Below are 12,880 nucleotides of genomic sequence, written 5' to 3' on the forward strand. Positions count from 1 at the left end.
CTCAAAATTGGCACCTTTGACTTATTGCCAAACGTTACTTCAGACCGGACTGATTCATCTAGTTCGGAAAACAATTCTTTCTTCCCACACATATGGTTACTACACCCAGTATCCAAGAACCATATGTTCTTATCTGCAGAAAAACTATCGCTGGCCAAAAGTAAAGTTTCAGAACTCTCACCAGACTTTTCAGTAGTATTTTCAGCAATGTTTGCTTGATTTCCACGATTGTTGTCCTCATTATACCAACAATCTGCAATCTTGTGCCCATACTTGCCACAATTGTAGCAATGAAATGGAAATTTACCTTGTTTGGTATTACCTCCACCTCTTCCTTGGTTGGAGTTACCACGTCCTCCTCCTTGGTTGAAGTTACCACGACCTCTTCCACCAGAACCTCCTCTTCCTCTTCCACGACCTCTACCAGATCCTCCACCTCTTTGATTAGTGCCAGTCACATTAAGGGTGACTTGACTCTTCAAAGCTTCTTCTGCTAGTGGTTCCGATTTTGACGCAATCCTGTCAATATGACTTTCTACCATACCTTTCAGCTCTGCAATTGATAAGAGCTCGGTTTTGTGTGACTCTGTTATTGAAGCCACCACATGGTCATACTTCATCGGCATAGTTCGAAGAACTTTTTCAACCACTGCACCATCTTCAATCGTATCTCCATATAGCCTCATCTTATTCACCATATCAATAAGACGAGTGAAATACGCATCTACTGTTTCTGTAGAGGTCATCTCACAATTATCGTACAACCTTCTCAACGACTGCAACTTAGACTTCTGCGCCCGATCGACTCCTTTGTGTGACACCTTTAAGATGTCCCAAGCTTGTTTTGCTGTTTGAGCACGAGCTAATTGCCCAAAAATGGAATAATGAACACCTTGGTGAATCTGACCCAAGGCCAATTTATCTCGCCGTATAGCGCCTGCATCAGCTCCTTCGGGTAGACCGGGATCAACAAAGCTCCAAAGATTTTGAGCTTGCAAATGTGTGGACATCATAATTTGCCAATAATTGTAATTGAGGTTCCCGTCCAATTTGAGACCCGACCATACAATATTGAAATTTGTGGCCATAATTCACTATGAAAAATACCTCGGGGTTGAAAGGTTGACTGGCTCTGATACCAAATGTTAGATATATTAAATATAATATATTTAATATAATGTATATTAAATATAATATAATATATCTATAATATATATTAAATATAATATATCAATATATTATATTTATATATTGAGAGAGAAGAGAGAGGAATGAATAATGTTATTTGAAGGGATGATTAACAAATGAATACAAACCACATATTTATACTAAATGAAAGCTACTAATCAGGAAGCTAATGCTCCATGTACTAATGCTATAATTTAGGCCACTCTTCACATACAATGCATGACCCACACCAATTACTTTCATTATTTCCAACAAATTAACTAATTATTAATTACTTGCTTGGTTTAATAATTATAATAATAATATTATTATAACATTTTAAATTTAATTAGATCAACTCTAAGTATTTTATATTAATTTAAATACAATAATACACAATTGAAACTTTTAGATTATATTAACTAGACAGTTCATAAAAATGAAATTTTCTTTTAAAATATTAACAAGATAGTTCAAATTAAATTGGACATTTGAGTTTTAATTGCACCCAAAATAGGTCCTTGACTATAGTGAAAATCCTAAATAACCAGTTTTACCTCTCATTTTAACACCCATTTAACACCAAAACTAACGGAAGACCATTTTGGCTTAAAATTCAGTAGTCAGAGGACCACTTTGGGTGCAATTAAAAGTCAAGGTACCAATTTGAGAAAAAGTCATAGTCGGAGGACCATTTTGGGAATTAACTCTAAATAAAATAATAATAATCAACCACGTAAAGAATTTCTATACCTTTAAATAGGTCATTCACTCATTGTTAAGCTTTATGAGATAATTTTACTTGCCTGAGTTGTCTCTCTACCACTTTATTTTCCTTCATTATTACATTGATCTATTGGTATAGAAAGGCCGATTTTTTATTTTAATCACACATGAATATGTTGAGTGCAACTAAAAGATATTTTATTTTAACAATAGCGGGAAGTATATAGTTTTTAATAGTAATCTGTTGAAAGAAAAACAGAATAGAGAGATAAGGAAGGAAAGGGAGAATCTCTTATTCATTCATCCATCTTTACATATATATCTATATCTATATATCTATATATCTATAAATATATATATATATATATATATATATATATATTTATTTATTTATTTATTTATTTATATTGCGAAAAGGGTCAAATAGGATCTCGAACTTTAGCTTAAAAGTAAATTAGTTCCCTAAACTTTTTAAAGGTGCAATTACACCCATCAACAATTCATTTAAGTGCAATGAAGCCCAAAAACAAATTAATGACTTGCTATCACAGGTCAATAGGGTTCTGGCCACCTCCCGGCGAATTTTCAGGCAAAAAAAAAAAAGTTATCGGCGAAATTTTTGACAAAAGAAGTGACCGGCGAAATTTTCGGCAAATCTTGGTCGGTTGCTGGTCACTTTTTTTTGTCGGAAAATTCGTTAGAAGGTGGTCTGAACCTTAATGACCTATGATAGCATGTCATTAACTTGTTTTTGGGCTTCATTGCACCTAAATGAATTGTTGATGAGTGTAATTGCACATTTAAAAAGTTTAGGGGCCTAATTGACTTTTAAGTTAAAGTTTGAAGGTCTATTTGACCCTTTTCCCATATATATATATATATATATATATATATATATATATATATATATATATATATATATATATATATATATATATATATATATATATATATATATATATATAAAAGTAAAAATCCTCCTAGCCATGTTTCCCCCCCAAAACTTAGGGTCATTTATGTAATAACAGTGTATTAATTAATTATGGAAAGAATATTATAGTAATATAAACTAATTAATTATGAAATATTCCTTTTAATTTACTTGCATAGTGAATTAACGTGCATAGTGCATATTCTATATATAAAATTACGTATAGATTATGAATATTGACTAATTAATTATGGAAAAAATATTATGGTAATATAAACTAATTAATTATGAATTATTTCTTTTAATTAACTTGCATAGTGAATTAATGTGCATATTGCATAGTGCATATATTATGGAATATTCCTTTTAACACAACATCGAAGTAAAAAAAAAATGTAAATTATGCATAATATAATTCATAATATTCCATGTGAATATAACAACATTATGGTAATAAACTAATTAATTATGGAAAATATATATTAGTGTAGTCATTTTAATTGTATGGAATAATAACAAACATGATGGTAATATAAACTAATTAATTATGGAAATTATATATTACTATACTGTAGTCCTTTTCATTGCTGATGGTAATAGAAAATACTAGAACAATATAGACTAGAAGAATATTCCATGCAATTGGCCTCTAAGATTCCTTTTAAGATTCATATTTATATTTATAGGCATATTAATACTGTATGTTCTTTCCCGCATAATTTTAGACTTAGTTTGTTGATGTATCAATAACATTGTTCAATCTCTGTGAATAACGATTATTTCATCGCTATTAATATTATATTCATAAATACTTTTAAATTTAATTAGATCAACTCTAAGTATTTTATATTAATTTAAATACAATAATACACAATTGAAACTTTTAGATTATATTAACTAGACAGTTCATAAAAATGAAATTTTCTTTTAAAATATTAACTACATAGTTCAAAATAAATTGGTCATTCGATTTTTAATTGCACCCAAAATAGGTCTTTGACTATAGTGAAAATCCTAAATAACCAGTTTTACCTCTCATTTTAACACCCATTTAACACCAAAACTAACGGAAGACCATTTTGGCTGAAAATTCAATAGTCAGAGGACCACTTTGGGTGCAATTAAAAGTCCAGGTACCAATTTGAGTAAAAGTCATAGTCGGATGACCATTTTGGAAATTAACTCTAAATAAAATAATAATAATCAACCACGCAAAGAATTTCTACACCTTTAAATAGCTCATTCACTCATTGTTAGGCTTTATGAGATAATTTTACTTGCCTGAGTTGTCTCTCTACCACTTTATTTAACTTCATTATTACATTGATCTATTGGTATAGAAAGGCCGATTTGTGATTTTAATCACACATGAATATGTTGAGTGCAACTAAAAGATATTTTATTTTAACAATAACGGGAAGTATATAGTTTTTAATAGTAATCTGTTGAAAGAAAAACAGAATAGAGAGATAAGGAAGGAAAGGGAGAATCTCTTATTCATTCATCCATCTTTACATATCAATCTATATCTATATATCTATATACATGTATATATATATATATATATATATATATACATATATATATATATATACATATATATATATGTATATATATATATATATATATACATATATATATATACATATATATATATATATATATATATATACATATACATACATATATATATATACATATATATATATATATATATATATATATATATATACATATACATACATATATATATATACATATATATATATATATATATATATATATATATATATATATATATATATATATATATAGGGAAAAGGGTCAAATAGGCCCTCGAACTTTAGCTTAAAAGTTAATTAGGTCCCAAAACTTTTTAAAGGTGCAATTACACACATCAACAATTCATTTAAGTGCAATGAAGCCCAAAAACAAATTAATGACCTGCTATCACAGGTCATTAGGGTTCAGGCCAACTCCCGGCGAATTTTTCGGTAAAAAAAAAAAAAAAAAAAAAAAAGTGACCATCGAAATTTTCGGCAAATCTGGGTCGGTTGCTGGTCAATTTTTTTTGTCGGAAAATTCGTCAGAAGGTGGTCTGAACCTTAATGATCTATGATAGCATGTCATTAACTTGTTTTTGGGCTTCATTGCACCTAAATGAATTGTTGATGAGTGTAATTGCACATTTAAAAAGTTTAGGGGCCTAATTGACTTTTAAGTTAAAGTTTGAAGGACTATTTGACCATTTTCCCATATATATATATATATATATATATATATATATATATATATATATATATATATATATATATATATATATATATATATATAAAAGTAAAATCCTCCTAACAAAGTTTTTCCCCCAAAACTTAGGGTCACTTATGTAATATCAGTGTATTAATTAATTATGGAAAGAATATTATAGTAATATAAACTGATTAATTATGAAATATTCCTTTTAATTTACTTGCATAGTGAATTAACGTGCACAGTGCATATATTATATATAAAATTACGTATAGATTATGAATATTGACTAATTAATTATGGAAAGAAGACTATGGTAATATAAACTAATTAATTATGAATTATTTCTTTTTATTAACTTGCATAGTGAATTAATGTGCATATTGCATAATGCATATATTATGGAATATTCCTTTTAACACAACGTCAAAGTAAAATAAATAATCTAAATTATGCATAATATAATTCATAATATTCCGTGTGAATATAACAACATTATGGAAATAAACTAATTAATTATGAAAAATATATATTAGTGTAGTCATTTTAATTGTATGGAATATTTCGTCAGAATAACACACATGATGGTAATATAAACTAATTAATTATGGAAATTATATATTACTATACTGTAGTCCTTTTAATTGCTGATGGTAATAGAAAATACTAGAACAATATAGACTTGAAGAATATTCCATGCAATTGGCCTCTAACATTCCTTTTTAAATGTAGGAAAATATAGAAGAATTTTTAATTATGGTTAGATTAGTATTATACCTCACGCTCATAGTAGCATAATATTATTATGGTTAGAAATCAATCTATTTATTTAGAGGGCTTAGATGCGTGAATGGATGTGTTGCGGTCGTCAAAATCACGGACGATGTAAGGGAGCAGCTGGCCGTGGCGGAGAAAGTGTACACAGAAGAGGCAAGCCAACAGGCGGAGCGAAGTTTTTGCATTTTCGGCGGAATCAACACTGCGGAAGCAATCTTTACTTTGTCAGTGCGGATTTGAAGTTTTTGGGTTTTTTTATTTTTTTTATTTTTTTTGTTTGTCTGCAAATCTGAAGTTGGCATTGCATTGGATTAAATTTGTAGTTATTTTTATGGCAGTGGTGGAAGAAGATTCAGTGATAGTGATAGATGACTGCTGCCGTTCATGTCAGAGGGCGGTGGTTGAAGTTTGTAGGGATGACAACTCAATGAGAGTGCGAATCGTAAATATATGTGTATTAGTTTTCTTTTTCTTTTTTATATTCAATTCACTACCAATTTTAAGATTCATATTTATATTTATATTCATATTAATACTGTATTTACCAGTTTATCCAAGCAGATTAAGTTCTAGGATTGATATGCTTGTCAGAATATGTATCTAAATTTTCTCTCTAGCATGTCTAGGGTTTCGACTTCCCTATAGGTCTAACCTAGTTTTTCCGAGCGATTTTCCTTTGTTTTGTTACGGTTCCGACCGGTAATTACGATCCAGTTTGTATTGGCGACGAAGATTAATCAGGTTCGTAGACAGAATGGCAACACCGACTGCGGGAGGAGAAGTCGCAGGTATTACAGCACGTTGGGCCGATTTAGTGCTTGAAGAGGAAGAGGTCACGTTCGTGCCAGAACAACTGAGTGCAGGAGACCACCAACCGGATGAGGTGGAGACATGGGTGTTGATTGGTCGTTTTCTGACGGAGAAGACGGTGAAAGTAGAGTTCATGCGTCAAGTGCTTGCTTCGGTATGGCAACCGGTCCGTGGGGTGCAGGTGACGGAGGTGCAACCTAAATTATTTATGTTCGTCTTCTATCACTATACCGATATACAGTATGTGTTGGAAGGGGGACCATGGGCGTTTCAGAATCATACGCTAGTCTGTAAACAGCTTCCACCTGGGACGACCCCGACGGAGATACCACTTGATACGGTGGAATTATGGGTTCAGTGCTACGACTTGCCGTTTGGATATACCTCGGACAAAATACTTGAGCAGATTGGAAATTTTTTGGGAGTGTTTGTCAAATTGGATGATAGATTTCTAGATGCGCCATGGCTAACCTATTATCGAATACGTGTTGCAATCCCAGTAGACAAGCCAGTTAAGCGCAGGATGAGAATGTTGAAGCGTGATAAGACGTATTGTTGGATAAATTTTAGGTATGAGAGGTTACATACTTTTTGCTTTTATTGTGGAATGATGGGGCATGCATATAGGTTTTGCCTTAAAGCCCGTAATGCAACCATACCGGTGGAGCAGTTTCCGTATAGTGATGACCTACGAGCTGGAGGGATACGTGGCCCGAGGGAGATTGGAGACCCGTGGTTAGTGCCTCTTGGGGGGAAACCGAAGGGAGAGAAATTACCGCCTGTTGGGAGGGGGGAACAGTTTGTGAGGGACGGGCAGTTTGTGAATGGGGAAGGGAATTCGGGTGGAGTGAAAGTAGGGGATGATGCTATGCATGCAGTAACGAAGAGAAGGAGGGAGATGGATGGGGGGTGTAGGGGCCATAGGGGGGATGAGAGGGTGATTGAGGGAGAGGATATAGCGATGACTGATGTCCAAAAAAACTTGCAGATGGCGGGTGCTGCGGTGCAGACCCGCCCAACCCAATGAGTACACTGAGTTGGAACTGTCGTGGCTTGGGTAATCCACAGATAGTTCGCGAAATTGAGGACATGGTGTCCCGTAAGAAACCCGATTTTGTATTTCTGATAGAAACCAAGGTTAACCGAGATCATGCAGAACGACTTCGGGTTAAACTTGGTTACGACGGCCTTTTTTATGTTGATAACAATGGTTTGAGTGGTGGTTTAGCACTGTTATGGAAGAATAATAATACAGCAAGTTTGATAGGTTATTCTGATAATCATGTTGATATTGAAGTGAGTATGCCAGGTTTTGACAAGTGGAGAATGACTGGTTTTTATGGCTTCTCGAAGCGTCCGCAGAGGAGGGAGTCATGGGACCTTATTCGTTCATTAGCAAGTAAGTCGAATTTACCATGGGTAATGATTGGAGATTTTAATGATCTTTTATTTCAGTATGAGAAACGAGGAGGGAACCCCCATCCGGATAGTTTGCTACGGGGCTTTGGTGAAACTATTGAGGAGTGTGGTCTCGCGCAGTTACCAATGTTAGGATACCCGTTTACTTGGGAGAAAGGGAAAGGCACGCTAAATTGGATAGAGGAACGATTAGATAAAGTTTTGGCCACCCAGCAGTGGAGAGAATTGGTAGCGGATGCAAGTGTGCAGAATATATTAACCCGAAAATCTGATCATTCTGCTCTTTTCCTTGGGATTCTGAATCCTCGGGAAAGGGGGGGTGGTTTGAAAAGAGGGTTCCGTTTTGAGATGGCATGGCTACATGATGAGGGATGTAGGGAGGTGGTGGAAAGATCCTGGGAACAAGGAAGGAGTAGGGGGTTGCAGGAATGTGTCACGTTTTGTGGAGATCGGTTAACACGCTGGGGTGGAGACCGATTCCATAAATTCGGAGAGAAGATATTAGCCCTACGAAAAGAACAGTTGCGATACAGAGGATGCACGAATCCAGCCTCTTTAGCTGAGTTTCAGAGACTAGATGAGTGCTTGACTCGTATTGAAGTACAGGAGGATGCTTATTGGAGACAGAGAGCCAAACAGCATTGGCTCAAAGAAGCGGATGCAAACACGAAGTTCTATCACAGGTATGCCTCTCACCGAAAGAAAAAGAATACTATTACTAAAATTTTGAATGATAGTGGGGATTGGATTGAGGGAGATGCTATGAGGAATGTAATCTTGAATTATTATCGGGAAATCTTTAGCTCAAATGCTCCTACTGTTAATAATGATTTCTTTGAAAGTATACAACCGCGGGTAACGAATGCTCAGAATGAGGGACTGTTGCGGCCCTTTGAGAAGGAAGAGGTGAAATCTGCATTATTTCAAATGTTTCCTGATAAAGCACCAGGACCGGATGGAATGAATCCTGGTTTTTATCAACACTTCTGGGATGTGGTGGGTAATGATGTGTCTGATTATATTGTGAATTGCTTGAATTCTCGCTCATTACCTGCTAAATTGAATGATACGAATATTATCCTGATTCCGAAGAAGAAAACCGCGGAGATGGTTTCTGATTATAGGCCAATTGCTTTGAGTAATGTGATATACAGGATTATGGCAAAGGTAATTACAGCAAGAATGAAACCACTGATGGGAAGTATTATATCTGAGTCTCAGAGTGCGTTCATATCTGACAGACTAATAACGGATAATATATTAATAGCTGCAGAAGTTGGACATTTTTTGAACAGGAAACAATGTGGAATGGCAGGATGGGGAGCTTTAAAACTGGATATGGCGAAGGCCTATGACCGTATGGAGTGGCCTTTTTTACAGAGGATGCTTCTAGCCCTGGGATTTGATAATAGATGGGTGGAATTGATGATGATGTGTGTGACCACTGTGTCCTATAGTGTACTGATTAATGGTTCACGGAGCAATCAGATTATCCCAACCCGAGGTTTAAGGCAAGGTGACCCCTTATCACCTTATCTATTCATTATTTGTGCTGAAGGGCTTTCATTGTTGCTACAGCAGGCGCAGGCAAAAGGGGAAATCCATGGCTGTAGAGTGGCTAGGGGAGCACCACCCATCTCTCATTTATTCTTTGCTAATGATAGTCTACTTTTCTTTAAGGTGACTACTCAGGAAGCAGAGGTGGTTAAGCATTGTTTAAAAAAGTATGAAGACATGTCTGGGCAGGCGGTTAATTAATTCAAATCGAATATATGTTTCAGTAGGAATACGCGTGATGATATACGAGAGGAGGTGGCTAACATATTGGGGGTGGTGCAGGCCCCGAATTTTGGCAAGTATTTAGGACTTCCATCATTTGTGGGCAGGAATAGAAAAGCAGTGTTCTCATATATTGAGGACAAGATAAGACAGAGGATTAGCTCCTGGAACAAAAAGCTCTTATCACAGGCAGGAAAGGAGGTTCTATTGAAAAGTGTGGCTCAATCTATGCCTACCTTTTCAATGAGTGTCTTTTTGTTGCCAATGACTCTGTGTACTGCCATTGAGAGGACCATGAATCGTTACTGGTGGAGATCAAAGGATGACCAGGGTATACACTGGAAGGCATGGGATAAACTATGCATCCCCAAGAAATATGGAGGGCTGGGTTTTAAGGAACTACGTGCCTTTAATCTAGCTATGTTGGGCAAACAAGCGTGGCGATTTCTAACACAACCACAATCTTTGGTTTCCAGAGTTTACAAGGCCAGGTATTACCCAACAACTACTTTCTTTGATGCACGCTTGGGGAATAATCCAAGCTTTTGTTGGCATAGTATATTAGCGGCACAGGAATTAATTTGTGGAGGAGTAAGGCGCAGGATTGGGAATGGAATATCGACCCTCATATGGGATCATCCATGGTTACATGAGGAGCATATCTCGAAGATAGAAACAGAAAAACCACCCCAGTTGGCATAGGCAAAGGTAGTGGGATTAATGGATCAGGAACTTGGGATAAGGATATTCTCACTGATATTTTTATACCTGAGGATGTGGTGCGGATATTAAAAATACCTATATCACCAGACTATGAAGATTTGTGGTATTGGTATGGGGACCCAAAAGGAGAGTATACTGTAAAGAATGGCTATAGGACAGTAATTGGTGATTATACTCAACAGGTGGGATCCTTTGATAAATGGATGAAGTTGTGGAAACTTAAGATCCCCCCAAAGTGGAAAACATTTTTGGGGAGAGCTTTGAATGATATTTAACCCACTACGAAGAACCTACTTATAAAGAGAGTAGATATTGATCCAACATGTGCCATGTGTGGGATCATGCATGAAGATATTGTGCACTCATTAATCACATGTGATTATACAGCCAACATTTGGACACAATCCCACCTTCCAATCCCCAGTAGTGTCACAAATATTTTCAGTGATTGGTTTAATGATTTGTTAAACATTTTAGATGATAATGAGATTGTTTATGCAGTGGCTCTTCTATACTATATTTGGCGTACGAGGAACGGGGCAGTATGGGAGACATGTTTACCGAGACCACGGAAAGTGATTGCAATGGCAACCTCGGCCGTACAAGCATGGAAAACAGTGCACCCAGGACGAACAAATACGATAACCACCGGTGCGACGGACCCCTGGAATATTACTGCCAGTCCCGTAGCTTGTGTGATGCAAGATGGGATTCATAGCAGAACTGCTACAGCCACGCTTCAGCCTGCGCCAACAATAGGAAATCCACGGCCACATGCGCCAGTCATGCAGCATCACGCGACTCCCTCTCCCATGCGACATCAATGCTTTTTCGACGTGGCATATTTTCACCAAACAAACAAAACGGGGATGGGGGCAATACTACTCAATGGGCAAGGAGGTTATGTCTCTGCTATGTTGTCTCCCATGATGGACTGTTTTTCACCTCTAATGGCGGAAGCTTTTGCATGCAAAGAGGCTTTATCCTGGCTAAGAAATCGTGGGGTAACGTCAGTAAAACTTTACACGGATTGTTTGTTGCTTCAACAATATCTATCATCATCGACACACTCGCCACGCTCATACTTGGGTTATGCCATTGATAGTTGCAGGACTATTATTTCATCTTTTGATTCTTGTTCGCTTTGTTATATTCCTAAATTAGAAAATTATTTAGCTCATACATTAGCATCTACCGCTTTATCCCGATCAACTATTATGTACTTGGACTCAGGTCCACCAAGCTCTATTTCTGCATATTTTGAATAAATTCCGTACAGGCTCCTTTCAAAAAAAAAAATATTAATACTGTATTTTCTTTCCTGCATAATTTTAGACTTAGTTTGTTGATGTATCAATAACATTGTTCAATCTCTGTGAATAAGGATTATTTCTTTGATGTGTAGTACCATAGAGAATTACTATGCTATTTGATCCATTTTGAAGGTGAAAAAAGGTATTTATCTTTATCCTATAATTTAATTTTATGTTGTTTTTTAACTTTATTTTTTGTTTGGATGTTTGTCTTTATCTCTTTTGTCAACCTTGAAGCGTTTCAACCATGGCCGCCAATCATTGTAGATGAAAACTTGCAGGATGACTTTTTTCAAATTTAGAGGCGGTAGTAACCCCTAGAACAACTTTGTTTGTATTACAGAATCTTGACTTGGTGGATACAAAACCAGAAATGCAAAATGAAGAATCTAGGTGTTTTTAATGAATTTTTTATTTTAATACTTTCTATTAAAAGTTTATTATTTTAGTTAATTACACATTTTAAATATCAAATCTAAATATGGTAGTTACTCATTTTAAATATTGTAGTTAATCGAATTTAAATCTCCTCTAAAATATGCATAAATTGAATATATTTCATATGTATATGGTTTAAATTTGTTTTGCATTGGTAGTTAATTAGTATACAATCATGTAAATGAAAATCAAAAGTTTCATATTTAGTTCTTATTAATATACATGCAATTGCGTATATTGAAAAAGTAGTATATAAATTTAATAAAGTATATTTTATTGGTAGTTTTATTTTAAAAAAATGCAATATTTCACAACTATTTCAGGTAAGCACTTTTGCAAGTTGTTTGTATATTATATTTGATAATTACTTTATTTTTATTTTGTGAAAATATTTCATGCATGAAAATTGAATTGTAGATGTATCATATCCAATTCTTTATCATATCATAATATTCTTTTTAATTTTATTGTGATGAAGATTGTATTTATGAGTTTAGACCTGGGATGAATTAACAACTATCATATTCTTTTTAATTTTATTGTGATG

The 12,880-nt window shown here is 34.8% G+C and overlaps 1 protein-coding gene across 1 annotated transcript; it reads left to right on the plus strand.

Annotated features, from left to right (window-relative positions):
- Nucleotides 1-6,605: 6,605 nt before the first annotated feature.
- LOC109156644 lies at nucleotides 6,606-7,688 on the plus strand. Its single transcript, XM_019304495.1, has one exon. It carries the CDS (start codon nucleotides 6,606-6,608, stop codon nucleotides 7,686-7,688), a length of 1,083 nt encoding a protein of 360 aa, XP_019160040.1.
- The last annotated feature ends 5,192 nt before the right edge of the window (nucleotides 7,689-12,880 follow it).

Source organism: Ipomoea nil, unplaced genomic scaffold (assembly GCF_001879475.1).
Source record: "Ipomoea nil cultivar Tokyo-kokei standard unplaced genomic scaffold, Asagao_1.1 scaffold2749, whole genome shotgun sequence".
Classification (NCBI taxonomy): domain Eukaryota; kingdom Viridiplantae; phylum Streptophyta; class Magnoliopsida; order Solanales; family Convolvulaceae; genus Ipomoea; species Ipomoea nil.